Raw genomic sequence first — 21,197 nt, 5'->3', positions numbered from 1 at the left:
CTGATCTTTTTACTTCTAGTCTCCAAAACCCACATTATTAAAAAGCTGGGGTCTGTTGTCCCATCATGATTCCCATGGGAATTATGAACATGTGACAAAAAAGGAACGAACAGATCAGTAATTTTAGTTTGACTCACATTCTAATTGGGAGGATTAGTTAATAAATTAATGTTTGCAAAGCCCTCTGATATCATCCAAGGTGATAAAATTAGTATTATACTTTCACCTGCTATTGAGTGAGATTTGTATCTGCCAGTATTTAATTCGTTTTGTCACTTACATTCGAATTTAGATAAACACAGATTGACTTTGCATGATGAAATCATCATGCTTTCATACATGCCCATCACATAGCAATGGTGTGAATCAACAATGCAAGCCTCTGGCAGGTTTCAATCAGGCATTGACTATCACCCCACAACTGTCCAATGGAACTACTCATGGAGTGTGAGCATTACGTTCAGCTGTGTGGGTTTGCGATATAAAGCCCTTAGGGATAATCACAGAGATTAAAAGGAAGAGAAAAGTTTACTTGGTTTTGCAGTAGGCCACAACACACATGATGCCAACTACAAGGAGGGCAATGCAGATGCCAGTTATGGTCAAGACCCTTTTCTGGTATAGTTCCTCTGCTTCTAGAAAGGGACAAAAACAGAGAAGATTACAAGATGCAGGCTGACAATTCAAGCAGATGACAGTGGACATGCTACATACCACCACACAGGATCACACAGTAACACAAACCCATGATCACCGTGCACTTTGGGCAAAACTCTACTGCAGGATCAGAACTTAATCTCTTAACACAATATCAGCAGCTAGTGGGTGCCAAAAAAACCCATAACAAGTAAAATAAAAAAGATACTTATATTGTTAACTAGAACAATATCCAAAATCTGACTTTAAAACTGACAAAATATCAGCATTTGCTGAAAATAAAAACACAATGCACTAAGGTAATAATGTGATTAGAAAATGCTTTGGATGTTTTGCTCTTGCAAAGACAACTGGAATAAAGGTTAATTCCCAGGCCCAGAAAACAAATTTAGCTTGTTTCTTCTTCTCTTATTTTGTTTTAACATTCAATGTTGTCCCTTTCCTCCAACCCCCACCCCCCTTCCCAAATCAAATGTATTTCTCAGTGGTCTTTACAGGAGACATTTCAGAGTCTCTTTTGACATTCATAACATGAGGTTGGCTTGAATTTGTATCACCAATGAAAATGAGACAAATGGTCAGCGGTCACTAATAGTGCTCAGCAGTTGAGCCTATCACCCCAAAATATGGCAGCAGCAATTATTAGTGATGCACTGTATCAAAGAAACACTGTGTGCTTACTTACATATCCAGATCTGTATTAAAGGAATGGTCCTAGCTAGAGGGGAGCCTTGCCCGCTGAAGAAAACCTGGTCTAGTCACTGATCTCATTCGCAGAGATATTTCACCATTCTAAAGAAATCATTAGCACCAGCCATGTTTGGGTTGGCTCAGCCTTCACATTCCGTCATCGGTCACACTTGGCGAAAGCATCATTGTATGTTGCAGCAGGGAAATGTTATGCTTAGAACTTTTAACTGGAGCCACGTAGGCCCAGATCCTCATAGGCATTTAACTCCCACTGAGCGGATCTGGGCCCAACTGAGGGTTGACTCAAGACACGACATTGGGAATCTGGCCTGTTTCCCTCTCTTTGGGACTGAAATGGTCACCAAGGTTGGGCTGTTAAAAAAATTTGGCCCTGGAATTAGTCAGAATTCCCCACGGCAATCGAGAAAAGTGGCCCTAACAGTGATGTGATGCCAGTAGGAACTTGGCCTTAAACCTGGCAGAGCATCATCTTGACACCAACGGGGAAATGGCCATAAGAGAGATTTACAAACAAAAAGAAACGCAGCTCCCCACCATAGTGGGGACTGAGCCCTGGCGGAATGGATATGGATTTGAAATCTGCTGGCCTGTTTCCTAGGGGGCAGTTCTAATTGGTATGCCCTTGATCTGTCAGTCTGCCTCTGACCTCACAGGAGTAACCTAGGGGCATGGAAGGTCACTGCCAGGCACAGAGATACACTTACTGTTGACCTGACACTGATCTGCCCTCTGGTCCCTTCATACAGGTTTGTGGCAATGCTGGTCTCCCTTACTGTCTCTTTAAACCCAGGAGCTAAATGCTTCACTGTCTTATGTCCCTTGCAAACCCACCAATGTCAATAGAGCTGCAGGCAGCGTGAGACAGTGAAGAACTGCCCCCAGCATATTATGACATGGCTAAAGCAAAGGATTAGCAACATGCTCTGGTATTCCGTGGGCTGCCTCTGGTACCCAGTGTGGGAATTAGGAAGAAATTTCCCTCCATCAGGGACTGGTTGTCCCTGGAAGGGTTATACCTCTGAGTGGCCTATAGAAGTGGCTTGGTATAGTTTTAAATTAGCTGATGGTACTGAGGCTCTCGGAAAGAAGGTCAGGTTTGTCAGAAAGGCTTTAGGAACCAACATGTGTGCGTTGGTGTCTATTTCTAGGCTAAGTGTTATAGTGATTGGCAGTAGATCCATGTGGCTTTCTATGTCATATGATCTGAGTAAAGGGGGAAAGTGAGGCATCAGGGGATGGGGAGTGAGATTGGATGTGGGGATTGGCCTTACATCTCCATGAAGGTCCTGATTCTTCACGTTGCGAAAGGGCCAATTCAGGAGTTTTGGTTGGGAGACTGAACTTCCTGGTAATAAAGATATATCATACTCATAACATATGGTGGGCCAGTTAGGCTACTATTTAGAAATGGAAAAGGGACTTCAGAGAATTTAATTGACATCTAGGTAGCAATCCTAGATTTGTATTACCTAAAAATAAATAATAATTTCCTGAGAACCTGTTAAGTAATTTAAGAAATGTTGTGGCTGATTGTTGAGGCATAACCCTGTATCTGTGTATGTACTGCCCACTGCAGAATTGCAGTGGCTGTGCAAAGGTGTTCACAAAAGCTACTCAGATATTGTGTGTCCTTTAAGGCCTGGCACTCTTTAGAAACTAATTGTGTAAGGTAACCATGGAGTGCAAGTTTCAGCGTGAATGGAGGTTTTCCCAAAATAAAAAATAGTATCTTAGTTTCTATGATACAATGCACCTTATCATGAAATGAACACTTCCTGCAAGCCAACCTCATTGTAAATCAAAACACCGGTAAAGAGATCATGAACACCATCAGACAAAATTAATAGCACTGAGTATTAACAGAGGGGAAGAAGTCAGTGTGGTAAAACTAGAATGCTGCAAAATTTATTAAAGAACTCAAAATCCAAGAACAGGAAGTCAAAAGGGGAAAAAAGCCCAAAACAAACATGACAGACAGGAAAAGACAGAAGATGAAATACAGGGAAAGACAAGGTTATAAGTTGAGGAGTCAACTGCAGGCCTGGCACAGCATGCTTGATACTAGAAAAAACAGAGTGAAGAAATGCTTGAAAAAAAGGTTTAAGCAGAGTCCGAAGAGATTTCTCATACAGCATAACTCCTAGCCTAGGCTAGTTAGAGGCTTCCATGAAAGTACTTATTGGTTAGCCAAGCAAATGGTGTATTGTGAGGGCACAATAAACCAACATACAGGAGAACGGTGTTAAATACACTATATGTATTAAATCTAAATTCAAAATGACTTGAACTGGAAGTCTGGTTTCATGTTATCAGGCATTAGCATATATTTTATTCTAAATAACTCTGGAAAAGTCCTGCTCTGGGTTATATCAGTGTAAATCCTATTCACTCCAAAGGCATCACTGATTTAATGGAAACTAGCTTCTGCACTGTGATAGCTTTGCTAACAGTGTTACAGACGTTTAGGCTTGTTATAGGTACGTTGGTGTGTCCCATGTTGGTCATATGGTGTCTGTCATGTGCAACATGTAAATGAACACGGTGGTTTGTGTGTGTTTATGAAGATAATTTTGCATTGACAGTTCACCCCCTCCTCATGGATGTGGAGCACAATGCATTGTGGATACTACAGGACAAGCTCTACGAGCCTGATTCTGAGTGGTGTAAAGGGGCCTTCGGGTAAATGAGAGGGTGTAGACGGGCTGACTCACCCAAGCAGCGCCTCCTGCTGGTGACTTCTGGGAATTAGCTCGGTTCCGCTCTGGAGTGCCCTCTGCAGGCTGGTGATCTGCCTGTCCTCTGGCCCCCGTGTCCCTCCCTGGACCCAGTGCCCTTTCACATGGGGTGCTGCCCCCTGGCAGTAACTCCTTTCTCTCAGGGTCTCCCCTCCCTGGGGAACCCCCACCCTCTATCCCCACCTTGCCTCAGTATATGGCTGCTGCCAGTCATTGTCTAGCCCCACGCCCTGGGGCAGACTGCAGTATCAGCCACTCATCACTGGCAAGATTGGGTTTGGACCTGCTGCCTTGGCCTACCCCTGGGCTGCCTCTGCAACCCCCAGAATGTATTGGCCTTATGCTAGGCCGCAACCTGGGGCTTTCCAGTCCGGAGCTCCCCAGCTCCTCTGCCTTTCCCCCAGCCCTGCTTCACTCAGGTACCTTATGTCCAGCTCCCTGCAGCCAGGCCCTTCTCTCTCTGCATTCAGAGAGAGACTCTTCTGGGCTTCTGGCTCACAGCCTCTTATAGGGGCCAGCTGGGCCTGATTGGAGCATGGCCACAGCTGAGCCTGCTTTCCCCAATCAGCCCAGGCTTCTTGCCCCAGCCTAAAGGCTGCTTTCTCCAGCCACAGCCCCTTCCCAGGGCTGTTTTTAACCCCTTCAGGGCAGGAGCAGGGATCCACCCTGCTACAGGGGGATTCACTGATTTCATGAATCCCTTGCTAATGGGACCCCTATGGAACTCCAAGCACAATTTATACCCCAAAACACCAACCCGCTTGGGGTGCTGCTCTATCCTTAGAATGCCACCTACCCTATCCTGAACAGTGAGTCCCCCTTGGGCACAAAGGACTCCAGGGGCTCAGAGAAGTTCAACTGGCAGCTCCCAGAGCCAGTGCATGGTTTGCATATTGGACAGAGTGTGTGTGTTTGTATAGAAATGTTAGTGCTGCACATGTCCTCCTGGATATTACAGGCCATGCTAAGCTCTCCCATGTGAGCTTTATGAGAGCAAACACTTAACGCTCCAGGCTTTGCATTCTGCAGCCGTCGTGAAGTGTGTAACCTGCTTCTCTTGACATAATTTAAATGGAGTACGGCATGAAAGGCAGGTAAATGAAATACTGCAGAAGGGAAGAGAGAGACAGTGCCTGGCTCTTCACAGAAACGCAGGTCACAAAGACTTCCTACCCACTAGCGGTGGCCTGTCACAACTGTAGTATCTACAGCCAGCAGCACTCCACGGGGGTGGGTGGGAAGGGTCAGGTGACAAGCCTGTTTCCCCAATGCCAGCCTGCAGAATGGCACAGGTAGAGCTGGGAAAACAGGCTGCATGAACCAGCTGTGAATGTTCTGAACCACAATCCATGGTTATTCAAGCCAGTGCTCAGCGTCACACTCAGAGAGAGGGCCTGGGACAACAGAGCTCTTTCTTGGTCAATAACACACATGAAGATTTACCAAACACAGGCCAGATCCTCAGCTGGTTAAACTGGTGCAGCTCCACTGACTTGAATGGAGTGACAGTAAGACACTTTCATATTCATTAGTTTGATTGGTGTAACATTTACAGATTCATTTAATAATATTTTGTAGAACAACAACTACAGTGTTGAAGTGTTTTTTTAAAATGATGTGGAAGAAGTTCAAAACAGCCTTGGGAAAAGTCCTTAGAGAAATATATGTGCAATGTGAATTTACAGATGGTTTTTCCTACTGACTGTTAAAAAATCCGTTATAGGATTGTTAGTTCTTCCTCAAGAATGCTAGGATAATGCAAATCATCCTTACCCTTAAATCATAATAGTGAAATATGTGTATGTCATTAATTACAAATTGCCCTAAACTACTCATAATTACTAATGTATATGGAGTTAAGTTTGTCCTCTAACAGCCATTTGTGAAAATTTAAAAGAAAGAATCATATCTCAAGTGGGAGTCTGAAGTGCTTTAAAAAGCTCTTTCCTGATAGAGGTTTGTATATGAGCTAAAGTCTGCAAGTGAGTCTGCATGGGATTTCAGCAAATAATTCACCAGACATTATTTTAGTAATAGAGTTTCTTCTACTACAGCACAGTACTAGTGCCAGACTTGTAAAGGTATTTAAGTGCCAATGAGAGTTAGGCACCTAAATACCCTTTAAAAATCTGGCCCTTGCAGAATATTTTGCTTTGATTTTTTTTCTTCAAATTTATAATGGTGAACACTCCACACACTATTTCCATGGCTATGAATTAATTATATTTAATCCAGGCAATTTTAATAGTAATCAAAATTAATTCTCTTTTGCAAATAATGAAAAAAGACAATTTGTATAGTTCATATTTTATAAAGAATTTTAGGAAATTCCAAATTATAATGAATTAAATCAAATTTAGCTTCATTTTAATAATTCAGCCAGTTCAAGAAATGTTTCACCTCCTGCAAAACATTAGTCATATGAGCAAGGACTACTCATTTAAAGGGTTGGTAAGATCAGGCTCTAATCCTTATATTTACTGCACCATGGTGAAAACGGTACCTACTGTCAGTGCTTTTGCCCTTGCATAGTTTGGATTTATTATTGGATAGATTGAGCCCATTTCGTAAACTTGAGTATCTGAAGGGAGGCTTGTAAACTCTTACTCAAGTATCTAAATACCTATTGCAGGCAATCAAGTGCTGAATAAGGCACCTAACTATGGATTTAGTCACTCAATTTTACTTTGAAAACTGAGTTCAATATTGCTTATTTTGTTGCAGAATTTAAGTGGCTATATTATCTTCTTGTCTTTTTTTAAAGACAGTCCATTAGCCACTTTGCTTAATTAATTCAGTGGGCGTTTCCAAAACCCAGCCACACCAAAAGATCATAACTAATGCTAATGTAACAAGTGTTCAGAACCATCTGGCACAAAAGTCCAATATGGCGACTTCAAGGCTAATGCATATGAAATCTGGAGATTTAAAGTATCCTATGTTAATTAACATTCTAGTGAGTTAATCACAATTAGGAAGTCAACAAAGGTTATTGTTATAGCTGTATGATCCCTTCTAAAGCATAAAGAAATTGGTTAGAAATTGAAGGAGGGGGAAAAAGGTTTTAATCTCTCAGGCTCTAAAATCTTGCAGGCTAAAAGGAATGATTGGTCCATACCCATAAATTCAATCCCAAGATGCTCTGCCAATGCAGAAAGTTGACAAAAAAGAAAGAAAAGGGAAAAAGTTTCAGAAAAGAGCAATACACCGTACTCAAAAACAAATTACACATGAATATTACGGCTGTTCTGTGTCTGCACATTGAAACAGGACGAGTGGCATGTGGTTAATGGGGCAGTGCTCAGATAAGCGTCTGTAAGCTTGCATGTCAATAACGGTTGTATTAAAGGTGTTACACACCAGAATAGGAATATGGCATTTGCACTGGCACAATGCAGTGAACCCAGCAGTTAACCCTTAAAGATCTTACTGAGCGGTAATGGAAATGTGGCTAGGGGGTGACGCTTGAACTAGTTTATTTTTAATAACTGACAATTATAGTGTATGGAGTCCTTACATCGAGCTGAATTACCCCTGCCAGAGACGGGATTTAGGGGGTGCTTACTCCTGGTTTCTGAAAAGGTGATTCTGGTGGGCAACACTACCATTCTTGTTATTTAGGGGCAACTTCATCCTGGCCATTACTGTTTTGTTTGATGGGAACAGATATCTGCAGCAGAATGGGCCCTCGTCAGCTTCTCAGCACAGCTCGTGACTGTAATGGCATTCCACACCCATTTACACTAGCTACACTGGGGGAGGGATAGCTCAGTGGTTTGAGCATTGGCCTGCTAAACCCAGGGTTGTGAGTTCAATCCTTGAGGGGGCCACTTAGGGATCTGGGGCAAAAATTGGTCCTGCTAGTGAAGGCAGGGGGCTGGACTCGATGACCTTTCAAGGTCCCTTCCAGTTCTAGGAGATTGGTATATCTCCAATTATTACCTTATTACCTAGCTGAGGATCTGACCCACTCTCCTTAGGCCATGAAGCCCCTGCAGAATCCTCCCTTGATAGCCGGCCATGCATCCAAAGGAAAAACCCAGTCTTGCAGGAGGATGTTTGTGTGGCAGGGTGGGGGAGCTGTCACTCTGATAAAATCAATGGTCTAATCTGGCATTCCACAGCCAGCACCAGTGGAGAATGCAGATTCCCCCGTGGCTGCGTATTCTGGGCGACCCATGTCATTTCCATGGGTGGAGGAGATTGTTTTCTTCTGGATAGAGCCCACTTTCCTTTGTAGAACTAAAAAATGCTGGATAAAATCCTAGCTCCATTGGCATCAATGGCAAAATTCCAATGGACTTCAATGGGATCATGATTTCACTACTCTGTGCTTTGGCTAACTGGGTTGCATAACAAAGTTATCCATCCAAATCCAACAAATATAGATTTCTCTTCCCATTGGATTTCTCAATCCCATTGGATTTCTCATTCCCATTAAATCAGATTAGCTTTTGCTTCCTATGTTTTTGTTTATTATGAAATTTAGAACCTGACCCTAATTTTCTATGGAAGTAGGTATTCAATTAGCTTACCCAGGTTAGGGAGAGTGAAGTGCACAATTCTTTCCTTGCCTATCAGTAACATTTTAAGGGTTAACTAAATTGGAATCCATCCAGATTTCTTTCTTAGGAGCCGGTACTACATGCCTAGGTGAACACTGCTAACAATACACATTAGTTGCATAGAAAGCTTGGTTGAATCTTCAATAAAATTAGTGACATGCTCATGCAAATATATTACTTTATTTATGTTATTTTATAGGTAAGCCTGCTAGTTTGGCTCTAATTTAATTTGAACAGAAGTCATTCATATCATGCAGCTTCTTTTTCAAATAATTCAGTGGAAATCGACCTTAAAACAGGAACATACTCTGGTCATAAGCCCTAAAAAGAAACCATGCTGAGGAAACATGCAGCACTCATTCTGATCCTAGATGGCATAAGACTCTCATTTATCTTTGCTATTCGGAGCTCCATTCTCTTGTTCTGATTAAAAGAAAGCAGAGTACCCCAACACTTTTCATTTTATAAAGCGTTTATTACATTGTATCCATTCCCATTTCATGTTGTTGTCTCATATTCACCATATGCAATATGCTTCCTGTTGAACTTCTGCCCATGTGTTTTAAAAAGAAACACAAAGATTATTTTAAATAATTAAGTTCCATTGTAGATGTGATTTCATGTTGGGCAAACTTTAAAACACATTCTTTAAGGGTAAAATTTTCAAAAGTGACTTAGGAGGGTAAAACTCATTTTCAAAAGTGACTTAGGGCCAGATTATTATACGTATTTAAGTGTCTAGCTCCCATGGATTTTAATGGGAGTTAGGTGCCTAAATACCTTTAAAAATCTGGGCCATAGACACTTAGTAGCCTCAGTCCTATTGAATCTCAATGGGACCTAAACTCCTAAATTGCTTTTGAAAATGTATGTTCTTAAGGCATTTTTGAAAATGTTACCCCAAGTCTAATTTAAACTTGAGAAGACAGTAAATGTTCATTTGTGAGTGATCCTCCCATCATATAAATATCTTATCATTTTATACACTCCAGAGCACTGGTTAGGCAATTTAGATTGAAAAAAAAAATGTAGCCTTTGACTTTAATCTTGGGGTGAGATGAAGGATAAAATTTTCAAATGCGGCTAAATCACATAGGAACCTGAGTACCATGAAATGTACGTAGGACTTAGGCGCCTACATAACCTAACCACTTTTGAAAATTTTACCTGAAAACTTCTAATACATCTGTTAGCCAAGGGTCTATTTTGGAAATTTGTATGAGCTTAGAGTAAATCTGCCAACTGTAAATTTCAAAACCTAAAATATTATTTATGTGTAAAAACTGAAAAGTGAGGGAGGTACAGCAATCAGCAATTCCAGTGAGAGCTGGAGCTGTCACTAGAGTATGTCAAACCTTGCCCATGATCCCCTGTAATTTATTGGCCAGACAAATCTCAAGGTTACATGACAGAAGAGTCTCATAATTGTCACGATAAATTATTCAACCATGAAAAAAAAATGATCACCAAGCCTGGTAAGGCTAAAATTGACCAAATTGAATAAGTGATGTGTATTGCAGATCTTGCCTTCAGGAATACAGGTTTCTTTCCCACATTTGGTCCCTTCTGCCACTCTAATGCATTTTATGTGAGTGTGTGTATATGTACACATACACACAAATCATATATACCCCACCATGCAGACGTACCACACAACTACTGAGAGACTCACAATTAAACTGACAGCCTGGCATGGAGTCCTCAGGCCACCAGGGACAGGATAAAAGGAGAAGATGCTTACCTGTGCTTATGCTCTAGAGCTACCTGTTCCATGCTGACTGAGCACTGTGGATGTAACCTGAATCTTGGGGGGAAATATGGACACTAGTTCTGCACATGTTCCCTTTAGACCTTCTCCTGACCTCCAGAAATGAACCCCCTCCCCACCTGGCATGGCAGAGGAAGAGAGTAGATTGTACTTGGGTTCTCCTGCTAGAGACTCAATTATAGGATGCTGTAGGGACCCCCCAGATTTTTCACAGGTTCATAGATTCCAAGGCCAGAAGGGACCAATGTGATCATCTACTCTGATCTCCTGGCCACAGAACTTCTCCAAACTAACCCCTAGAGCAGATCTTTTAGAAAAAACAGCTAGTCTCTGCTTGAACCAGATCTGGGAGATAGTACACATGCACCAGCCATTAACTGTCAATTTTATAACAAATTGTGCATCTTATTCCCCTTCCCTCACGAGGGTAGGAAATTTTGCCCACTTGCAATCTTGATGGTAAATATTGCAATACAGGAAACCTGTAAATTGTCATATCGCAGTGCAAAGCCCTTTAACCACAATAGAGCATGCTCATGAAGCTGGAAGCTTCTACAACGTTTTCCCCTCTACTTAAAGGAAGGAAAAACTATTTTTATATGGGGGAAGTTGCCTTAACTAAGATACCTGTGAAAAATACCTCTCTTTTCAGCACAGTATGAGGAGTACAATATTCTTACAGGGATATATTTGCTGGGTCGAATCCAGGGCTCCTTACCTACACAGCCTCTCATTGGGGTATGCGGTGTACACTTAGGATGGGATTTTCAAAAGCACTCAGCATTGACTTCGCTCTGCTCCCACTGACTGCAGCCGCAGCAGAACGAGGCCAATGCTTTTAAATATCCCACCCTTTAAGCTGAATATTAACGACAGAAAAATGACATTAGGATTTTAATAGCTAATCCAAAGGTCTTTGTATGGAGCCGCGTTGAACCATCCGCTTCAAACCAGTCGTGTCTCTTGAAACAATGAGGAGTTCTGCTTGAAACTGGATGGTACAATTTAGCTCCCATTTTTTTTTCTTTTTCTATTGGTGCTTGCTTTGTTTAACATCTGATTTGCTCTGAGCTTACCTGACTAAACTTAATTAAATCAATTGCTCAGTATGTGGGGTACAGCATAAGCTCTTGCCTTTCAGCCCCAGATATAATGTTAGACTGATTCTTCGGATCAGGCAAAGTTATCTTTTTAATTGTATGGCTTGACCTATACTTGGCTGTAAAACAAAAGTCATAGAAATGCTTCTTTATTGATTTTTCTGGTTACATTGAAATGTGCTCTCCCTGGACTCCTTCCAGAAGTGTCATTTTAAGATTTGTAGCATCTTAAGAAATGCCACTTTATGCTTCAGATCTATTGTATATAGAAAATGCTAGAATAAAATAGAATCGCTGGATTTTCAAAGTAGCCCAAGGTAGGTAGACAGGTGCTCTACACCAACTGAATTTCAACGGGGTTGTCAAAAATACCTCAGTGATTAAAAGACAGGTGTTCCATTGACTTCTAAAAGGCTTGTGCTCCTCAGTCCCTCAGAGTATGTCTGCACAGCAAAAAAGCCCCACAACAGTGAGTCTCCGAGTCTGGATGAATTAACTTGGGCTCGTGCTGTGGGGGCTAAAAATTGCAGTGTAGATGGTTGGGCTCAGGGCTCAGAGACCCTCCCCCATTGCCGGATAACAGACAGACAGACTATCAGGGTTGGAAGGGACCTCAGGAGATCATCTAGTCCAACCCCCTGCTCAAAGCTCCAGCCCGAGTGGGAAGTAAACATTGCTATTTTCAGCTCTGGAGCACAAGACCCACAAGCCCAAGTCAGTTGACCTGGGCTCTGAGACTCACGGCCTCTGGGTTTTTTTTGTTGCAGTGTATACATACCATACCTGTAGGTGCCTAATCCCCCCAGGGAGTTTTGAGGATCTGTATGTTAGGTGCTTTTGAAAATCATGGCCTGGGCACCCAAAGACTTGTTTAAAAATCCCAAGCATAGATAGAAAAATTAAAAACAAATGAGAAAAACCTGTAAATATATATTTTTCTGGGTGGAAAAAATGAATTTGTGGTTCATGTCTGAGTCTCCATTTGAATTAATTTGGGAAAAGTGTGATTTAGCCTTTGCGCTACTTTTATTTAAAAAAATGTTCTAACACTTGTTAAAAGCACAGAACATTTGGCTTTCAAAATAATAAATTAATATTCATAATTACAAATCTAATACTCAGGTAACAAAAGCACTGCACAGCCTAGAAAGGTATTTTAGCTTTTTGGTTGATAACTCACACTAATAAACCTTTCAAAACACAGTATAAAATAAATACTAAAATGCTGTGCAGTTGAATCACCTGCCGTTGTCCTGGGGATTTGCCAGGGTAATTCCCATGATAGACAATATGAATTATGTATGTACATTCTTTGTTCACTGATGTAAGAGAAGACCTATGTCTCTATTAGGGCTCCAAAATGTCCAGTGTGTGCTAACAGCTTTTTAGCCTATGTACTAGTGGAAATCTAAACTGAGCAATCATGCAGTCTCTGAAATCTTTCAATGCTAGTGAGTGATTCATCAAAAATAGTTCATATAGAACTGCCTTTACATCATAATGCAGAGGGACACCAGCAAAAATTAATTATGAATAGTGAATGTGCATTAAAAATGTAAACCCCAGGCAATCTCCCTCTATTTTACTTCTGACTTGGTTATATCTGAAGGCACAAAATAAATATGCAACATATTTGCACTTTCTCACTATTAAATAATAATTACTGGTTAACAAGACCCTCCAAGAGGAAGCTTATGACATCCTACAGTGTCCAAAGGAGTCTACATGGCACATTTCTTCAGCCATTTAATCTGGCTCTGAAATATTTGATCTTTTGCACCTGTCCCCCATAAATAAGAAATGTCAAGCAGCATCATTTATGTCCCCTTCCCCCCTTCTCTTTCTTCGTGTAATTTTCTTCCTACTGAAATGTAAAATGTTTGGATAATAAAGAAAAAAAAGCCCTCACTCCTGTTTGAGCGTGTTCATTTGATAAACCTGGAGTATGTAAATTGCCTTTACCTTTTATTTTCCACGGCAATTTATGTATATCCCTTTTATTTGGAAGGTTATTATCTTTATAAAGATTTTATAAAGCGATTTCTGTTTTAGTGCTGGGACTTATTTCTTTTAGCAAATAAAAAGTGAGACTTTTAAATGTATCTTTGTACTTCTTGTCAGCTACAGCTCTTTAGGACATCATTCAATATTAATTTCAGAACGCTCCTAAGTCTCAAATGCCCAAACGTCAATGCCAACAAATCCAACAGAGTACTGCAATTGCTTTTGTTATCATTTTCATGCAACAGGCAGAGGCAATCAATATTAGTTACAGGTAAAAAATAAATCTAGTTACAGGTAAAAAAAAAAATCTGAGGAAAGATGCAGCGACAAAAAAGCAGCACTGACTGAGCATGCTCCTATTGAGGCAGAGACAGAAAGGAAGTGGACGTACTGTAGAAGCTGGCCATTACGTAGTTTTGGCAGCGATCACCAGTAAATTCATTTGGACACCTGAGAGGAAAAACAAAAAAATGGTAGAGAAAACAGAGAAAAGAGAAGAGGTGAATACACACTAAGAAAGAAGCTCCTTCAGTGTGAACTGATTTGACTTGGTGAGTTCACCTTCAGAAACTGAATCTTGGTTTAGCGTGTCAAAATGGCTCAAGATGTTGAGAACAGCCCACTTGCTTTGCAGAAGCCCCAAACCAATCCAGATCACAGTATATTTCAGGATGCGAGAAAGTCACCATTCCAAATTTCCAAATCGCTTTTGTAAAGTAGTTTTCGCAAGGCAGCTAGGAAATGAAATCTGTACAACATTCATCTCAGTCTACATATTCCTTTAGGGTAACAATTTACAACATTTCACCAACCAAGAAAGTTGGCAGAGTGAAAAACAACAACAAAATTCTGCAGAGGATAAAAAGGATCCAGTTAAAAAAAAAGTCACACAAACTAGTAACATATTTGATGCTGATAATGGCATGGTGTACAGATTAAAGATTAAGAGAATCAAGCTATAATCAGAATCAAAGGATGCCAATTCCAGCTGAACTGTGAAAACACCAAGTAATAGTAATTGTGTTGCTGCAGTTGGGGAGAAAGCAAAGTTCAGATTATTTTAACATACTTTCTGGGTTTTGGATTTTCATGGGCAGAGTGTCAGTACATCTTGCTCCAGTGAATCCAGGTTGGCACCTAAAGGGCAAAAATGTGATAAGCAACAGAACACCAAAACCACTGAACTATCAGACTGGTAATTGCTTTCCTATGGAACATGGAGAGTCTCTAAATGACTTCAGGGGCGTAGGGGGCAGCAACTAATGAAAAAGTATAACGAAAGAAAAAATGTGTCCTCGGAGAATTATCATTGTGTAAAATTAAAAAAAATTATTAGAGAAAATCTGTGGCGTTTTTAAAAAAGTCAGCTCTAGTACAAATGGACTGCTCATTGTTCATTCCTGAGACACTGATTAGGGAGCCACACCAAATTCTTCCAGTTAATGACATGGTGTTGGACAATAATTTTACATCCTTGCCTTCAACAATCATGTATATTGCAGGACCTATGGAAATTCTACGGACTTTGGTATTTCCTTAATAGCGCGTTCTACCTTCAAGTTCATGCTTTTATTTATTATCTTTTTTTAAACACAGCTTTGTTCAAGGCAGCAGTTATGATTAAACATATCTGAGAAATGGAAAAGAGGTAGACCAAAAAACGACGAGCAGGGGGGTAGATATAAGTAGCCTCCTCTCATCTCTTCAGGCACATGGCGCACACATCATAATCCTTGGAAAAATGCAATATGAATTCCACTTTGGTTGAATGAAGAACTTCTTTCCCCCATGTTGTCCATGACCAGCTTTCTGCAGCCACAGCCAGCTTTTCCTTCTTCCTCATTCTCCTTGACTTCAATGTAGCTTTTGACACTGTGCGGGACTTCATTCTGTAAGGCCGGCATAGCTACACAGGCTTCTCTGGTTTCCTTAGAACATGTTTCTGGTGGTCCTCCTATGGAGTCCCACAGGGTTAAATTCTTGGCTATCTGCTTTTCTCCTACCTACCCACTCCATTCTCAGTGCTCTATTAATTTATCTACCTTTTACCTTCATGCTAAATCAAGCTATGTTGACACATTTAAATTAAGTTCTATTTATGTCAAGTTATGCTTTCTCCTGTTTGTCTCTAAAGCACTTCATGTGCTTGCTCCAGCCTGCTTCTCAGACCTGGTCTCTCTCTAATGCTGCCTCCCATTTGTACCTTCTTGCAATCTAAATTCAAGAGCATTCTGATCTGCAGCTACATTCATCTACAGCAGTCTTCCTGTACCTCTTCAACCCCATCAGGTTTTCAGTTGCACTGAAATCTCATTTCTCACTTGCCAAGCTTTTTAAAGTTCTCTCTCCCTCTGCTCACTATTATCTGTAGCGTTAATTAACAATAAGGATATTAACACACTGCACTTACATATTAGTTGTATTTTTTAAATACAAATGGATGCATCTTTGTCCAGATGCATTGCACAAGATTTATTTTCTTTCAATACAGGTACATTTTGGGTGTCTGAAGAAGTTTTGTCTAAACTGATTGCTGTAGAGATGAATTTGTTTATCAAAGGAACAGATTTTAAGCTTTTCAAAGCAGGGATACTGTCTTCTGATGTGTCTGTATAGCCCAAGCACATTAGGACTCTGATCCCAACAGGGATCCTTGAGCACTACCATAGATAAATACAATAAAGAATGAAATACTAAGGACAGAGGAAGGTTATGCCACTGGGCAGGGAAGATGGTTGAATTTGGATTTGTATTAGCAAACTGGAAGAAACAAAACTGCAATAGATGTTTTATCCTGTTAATTTAATTCTTATTTTACAGTAGGCTTATATGTTAAGTGCCCATCCTCGTAGTAGTAGCAATGATACCTTGCTCTTCTACAGTGCAAGAGCCCTTCGTCTGAGATCACTAAATCTCAGACGAAGGGCTGCACGATGTTCATGCCTACTCTGGATTCCCATCTCCTGACTCAGGCCAAACTTCAAATGGTGTCTATGAGCGTTTTGCTGATTAAAAGTCTCAGTATCAGGCCCCCAGTCACTGGCCTATGGGGGCCGCTTGCTCCTTGTTCTGTTCCTGTTGTCAGCAATGGGTGCAGCTGCATTGGTGTTGGCAATAATTTACAGGCTAGTGCAGACGGGACTAAATCATTTCCAGTCTGAGCTGGGTCAGGCTTCTTGACACAGCGCTGAAAACAGTTTAGCTGTGTTTATACTGACACTTAAACTGTTGTCAACACTGGTGCAGTTGCCAACCATTGCAAACAAGGGATAAAGACGGACCCAGTGTGGACAGGGGGTCGGATGACCATTTCCACTTCTGATTATTTGTGCATGTGAAAGGCATTTTATTGCAGACAACCAAAATTCAGTGCAGATTACAATTCTGCTTGTCAAGCTGTCTCTGGATTACACATGTATGAACAGGCAATATTTGAAAGCACCTTCTTATACTGTAATTTCTACAACACTGTCACTAGTCATCACTCTCTTTTTTGGTTACCCAAATAGCATTTTCAATTCTTTCCTTTTCTATATATGGGCCAGTGTCCACTCTCAGTTACACCAGTGTAAATCAGAATAAGGCCAATGGGGATAAGAGCTGCTCTGGATTTACACTGGTATAACTGAGAAATTACTCTGGGCCTGTATCTTCTCTACTGGCTAATTAGAGGCTATACAAACTATTTATTAAAGAAATTAGATGGCTTAAATCATCAGGACCACAGCTCTTTCTTTGATCAGATAAAAGAATAATGTCTAAAAGTTTTTTCTAATCCCTGATAATTTCTGTGTTTAGTGGTTTTTAATTTTGTAAAAAGCCTAGTCTCCAGGTTTTGACTAACTGTACATATTAATAGAAAAGATCAAGAACAAGTCCCTTTACTATAAGAAAATATGTAGTACAGGTAGGTAGCACAGGAATATTTTATCATCATTTACATGAATCACTGTAAGAACTGCGCCTTTAACTGCTTAGTTCAGAACTGTTAACACTATCCTGCCTCTTGACCCACTCAGACTTGGCAAACCTTTCCGTTAGCACTGTAATAAGCTTCCCTTTCTCCCCGTCAATTAACAGTTTTCTGGATCATCACATTAATTAATTCCTACTCTACCCATTCCATTTGCAAACAAGAATATAGAAAATTATAAAAATAAGAAATTCAATCACCGAAGCCATAGCACAAAATCACTTTTAGGGAACAACAGCAGCAAAGGCAACACAAATTGTATGGTGTGTTATTAAGGAAATATCAAATTAGCATAATCAAAAGTGGGTTATGGAAAGACTGTTCAAAACAGGGCTTGCAAAAACATTAAGAATACTATACAGAGTCTTCTCCAAATAAGAGAGAGCTGCTAACCATTCTCCTTTTCACAACATTGTCAAAATACCACATGGTCTGGCACTATTAGACTTTGGGTAAAATTTTCAAAAGCCTAAAGCGTGGGCTACACCTAAAAATTATATTGCCTTAGCTACATTGCTCAAGGCTGTGAAAAATGTTGTGCCCTGTGCAACATAGTTAGGTTGAACTAACGTCCCTTATGGAGAAGGTTAGGTCAGTGGAAGAATTCTTCCATTACCTTAGCTACTGACTCTCAGAGAGGTGGATTAACTACAGCAATGGAAAATGCTGTTTCACCAATGAAGGAAGCATCCACAGTAAGGTGCTACAGCAGCACAGCTGCGGCTCTGTTGCTGTGATACTGTAGTCCCATTTTCAGAAGTGATGTCGGCACTTAGAAGCCTACGTTTATGTCTGCACTGCAGTCAAAGGTGTGACTGCCGCTCGTAGACATACCAGCCTAGCTTTAATCTAGCTAGCATGCTAAAAATAGCAGCGAAGACCTGGCGGCACAGCTGCAGCATGGGCTGTAAAAGGCTGCCTGGGATTGTAGGTGTCTACTCGCATTGCTAGCCCACGCCAGGGTCTGTGCCAGCCTGTCTCCACTGCTCTATTTAGCCAAGCTACCCAGATGAAAGCTAGTGTGGGTATGTCTACTCTGGCTGCAATCACATCTCCGACTGCAGAGTAGGCATACCCTAAGTCTTACTGAAAGGAAACGGATACGTCTGTACTGGAATTAAAGACCCATGGCATGGACTTGGCTGGCTCAGGTTCACGGGGCTCAGGCTGTGGGTCTAAAAATTGCTGTGTAGATATTTGGGTTTGGGCTGGAGCCTGGGCTCTGGGACCCTTTCCCTTTGTGGAGTCCCAAGCCCTTAGCCTGAGCCCCACAAACTCAAACCAGGTGGCCCTGGCCAGCCATAGGTGTTCAATTGCTGTGTAGACATATCCAATGAGGTGTAGGCTTCCAAGGCCCAGATACTCAAAGGTATGTAGGCGTCTAGCTCCCATGGGAGTTATGCACCTAAATATCTCTGAGGACCTGGGCCCAAGTGCCTAAATCACTTTTCAAAATGACTCCTTTCTCATTTAGGCACTTTAAAAAGTTTTACCCAATGTCTCTTTAAAAACCCCTCCAAACCCCTCTTTTTTAGACTGAGATTATTCTATCCAGTCCAGGATTGTAATTAGATTACACAAAAGAGAAATGTATACAACACTGTGCCACTGTAGATGTCGCTCTACACAACATTTCAGGTACAGTCCATTGTATATATATACACATCTCAGAAATAAATCCAGGTAACTAACAAACATCTCTAAATCAATCATTTTGCTCAAAATGTATACTAGTATCAGTGAAAGCAAAATGTGACACAGTGTTAATCATTACACCTTCAGTTTTTTGGAAATCACTTTTGATTGCACAACTTCTGACTTTAGCAATAGGAGACAGATTCACAGGGGCTTACATGACCAGAGACATTGCCTGGAAAATTCCATGGTGGTTGTGCATTGGAGTCACGTTTTTTGATTCATGATAAAAACAATTTAGAACAATGAGACTCATGCTTTAAAAATTTTGTTTTTGTTCTCAACAGATGGAGCATATGGAAAATGTGAACTTGCTACCAAGGCAGAAACATGAAGAGCAAGTACCATCTTTCAAGTTTTCTGATTCCATGGGCACATTCTGGAAAAAGATTTGTTATCACAGTAGAAGGAAGCAATGTGTCCTTGACAGATATTTGTTTTAACAAACACTTTAAAATAGACATCCATATCTGTAACCATGCAAGAAAATAATGCTATTTTGTTTCTTCAGATTTGCAGTATGTACCCAATAAAACACAATTCAGATTCTCATGTCACTGTATCGCAGAGACATTTGTCTTGTTTTGTTACAGTATAAACAGCATCAGTGCTAGTAAATATCAAAGAGACATAGCAGAAGCATTGCAAACTAATTGTGAGCTTAGCTCTCCTTTATAGTGAGGTCCCTTTCCATCGCTTTAGTATAAATAAGAATCAAGCCCTGTGATTTTACATTGTAATGACTTCTCCAGCTATTTCTTGTGCTACCCAGAAAAGTGCCCTGCACAAATTTTGGGGAGTTATTTTAGTTTTCATTCTGATTCTAGATTTAATAGTTATTTCTTTTCTACATGGAAAAGAAAATCGTTTAAGAGGGCCTGGTATATTTAACATAACATAAACTTACAATAATAAAGAGCAAACACTGTCAGATCTGGCAATTTAAAAAAAAATGTCCTGAGATACAGTGAAAAAGAGGTGACTCTAAATCAACAGTGCAATACCAGTTAATAGTAAAAATGTTATGCACACAGCAAATGTGTTATGCGCACAGCCATTGGGCAGCTATGAAATGTTCTGAATGGGGTACGAGGAGGAAATGAAGAAGTGGAAGCACAGGAGCTGGTTTTTGGTAGGTTCCCAGGGATGTAGTATTAAAATTGGGTCATCTTGCGCTGCTCGGTTATGATGCTCATATAATTTAGTACAATTGTCCAAAAACAAAGTTGGTACTTTTACATTAAAGAAAATGGTTATAAACAGCCATAGAATAAATAGTCATGATTCCAGCAGCTGGGGAATTCGTGAAAAAAACAAATCTTGTTAATTGCAGGTAAGGTCCATAGAAAACGGCAAAATTGAAGTGAACAGAAAGTGTTTCACTAGAGTGCAGCCAGTATTTCCTGGAAGCAATTTCTATCTTCTCCTTTCCATGTGAAAGCAAGGTGTCTCTCCACCCTCACTTTACATGATGTTGCAGAAAAGCAATTATTGTGTTTTGATTTTTAGCCTTTATAAGACTGAAAATTATCTGATTACACCAGATTGTGTATCTTATTGACTAGCTTCTGCTGCCTCTCTTGAAAATGCCAATATTCTTACCAAAAAAAAGTTCCCTTAAGGTTCAATTCTGAAGGATTCTGAATGCCATGTGTTGAAGTCATTGAGAGTTTAGAGCACTCAGTTGCATCCAGCTCTGATCTGTTATCAGCACCACTACAGCTCCGAAGGCACCGGTTGTATAATGTGCTATGGCAAGATGCAAAGCTTCAGCCACAGCAACTGTATTTATACTGGATCTTCTGCAAAATAATGGGCTGATGTATGCTATGATTTGGATTTGTTTGTGATAGCAAAACTAGGCCTCGATTCAAGAAGGGAGCTCAGGCACGCACTTCAAGGCTAAGCATGTGCTTGAGTGAATTCCTGAATACGGATCAATGTCAGCACATCCTTAAGTGCTTTCCCGAATCAAGGCACTGCATCTAA

General features: G+C 40.6%; 1 protein-coding gene and 1 long non-coding RNA gene across 12 annotated transcripts in view; one reads left to right on the top strand and one right to left on the bottom strand.

The window, feature by feature from the left end:
* LOC120407755 overlaps window positions 1–19,784 on the top strand; it is a 30,748-nt gene extending 10,964 nt beyond the window's left edge. Inside the window, exon 3 of the long non-coding RNA XR_005600233.1 lies at window positions 19,496–19,784. This is a non-coding gene — a long non-coding RNA (uncharacterized LOC120407755). The remainder of the gene's footprint in view (window positions 1–19,495) is intronic.
* The window catches only part of NRG1 (neuregulin 1), an 816,555-nt gene that overhangs the window by 15,125 nt on the left and 780,233 nt on the right, over window positions 1–21,197 (bottom strand). For 8 of the 11 annotated variants that reach the window (XM_039543748.1, XM_039543746.1, XM_039543750.1 and 5 more), the window contains 2 exons: window positions 14,610–14,677; window positions 533–635 (listed from right to left, as the gene is read on the bottom strand). In XM_039543748.1, the coding sequence (XP_039399682.1) occupies window positions 533–635; window positions 14,610–14,677 (171 nt within the window). Of the gene's footprint in view, window positions 1–532; window positions 636–4,526; window positions 4,569–13,931; window positions 13,991–14,609; window positions 14,678–21,197 lie in introns of those variants that run through there. The other 3 variants (XM_039543756.1, XM_039543749.1, XM_039543757.1) reach the window with 3 other exon arrangements.

This window comes from Mauremys reevesii, linkage group 6 (genome assembly GCF_016161935.1).
Source record: "Mauremys reevesii isolate NIE-2019 linkage group 6, ASM1616193v1, whole genome shotgun sequence".
Taxonomy (NCBI): Eukaryota; Metazoa; Chordata; order Testudines; family Geoemydidae; genus Mauremys; species Mauremys reevesii.
The sequence above is the reverse complement of the archived record's forward strand: the minus strand, read 5'-3'. Positions and strand labels throughout refer to the sequence as shown.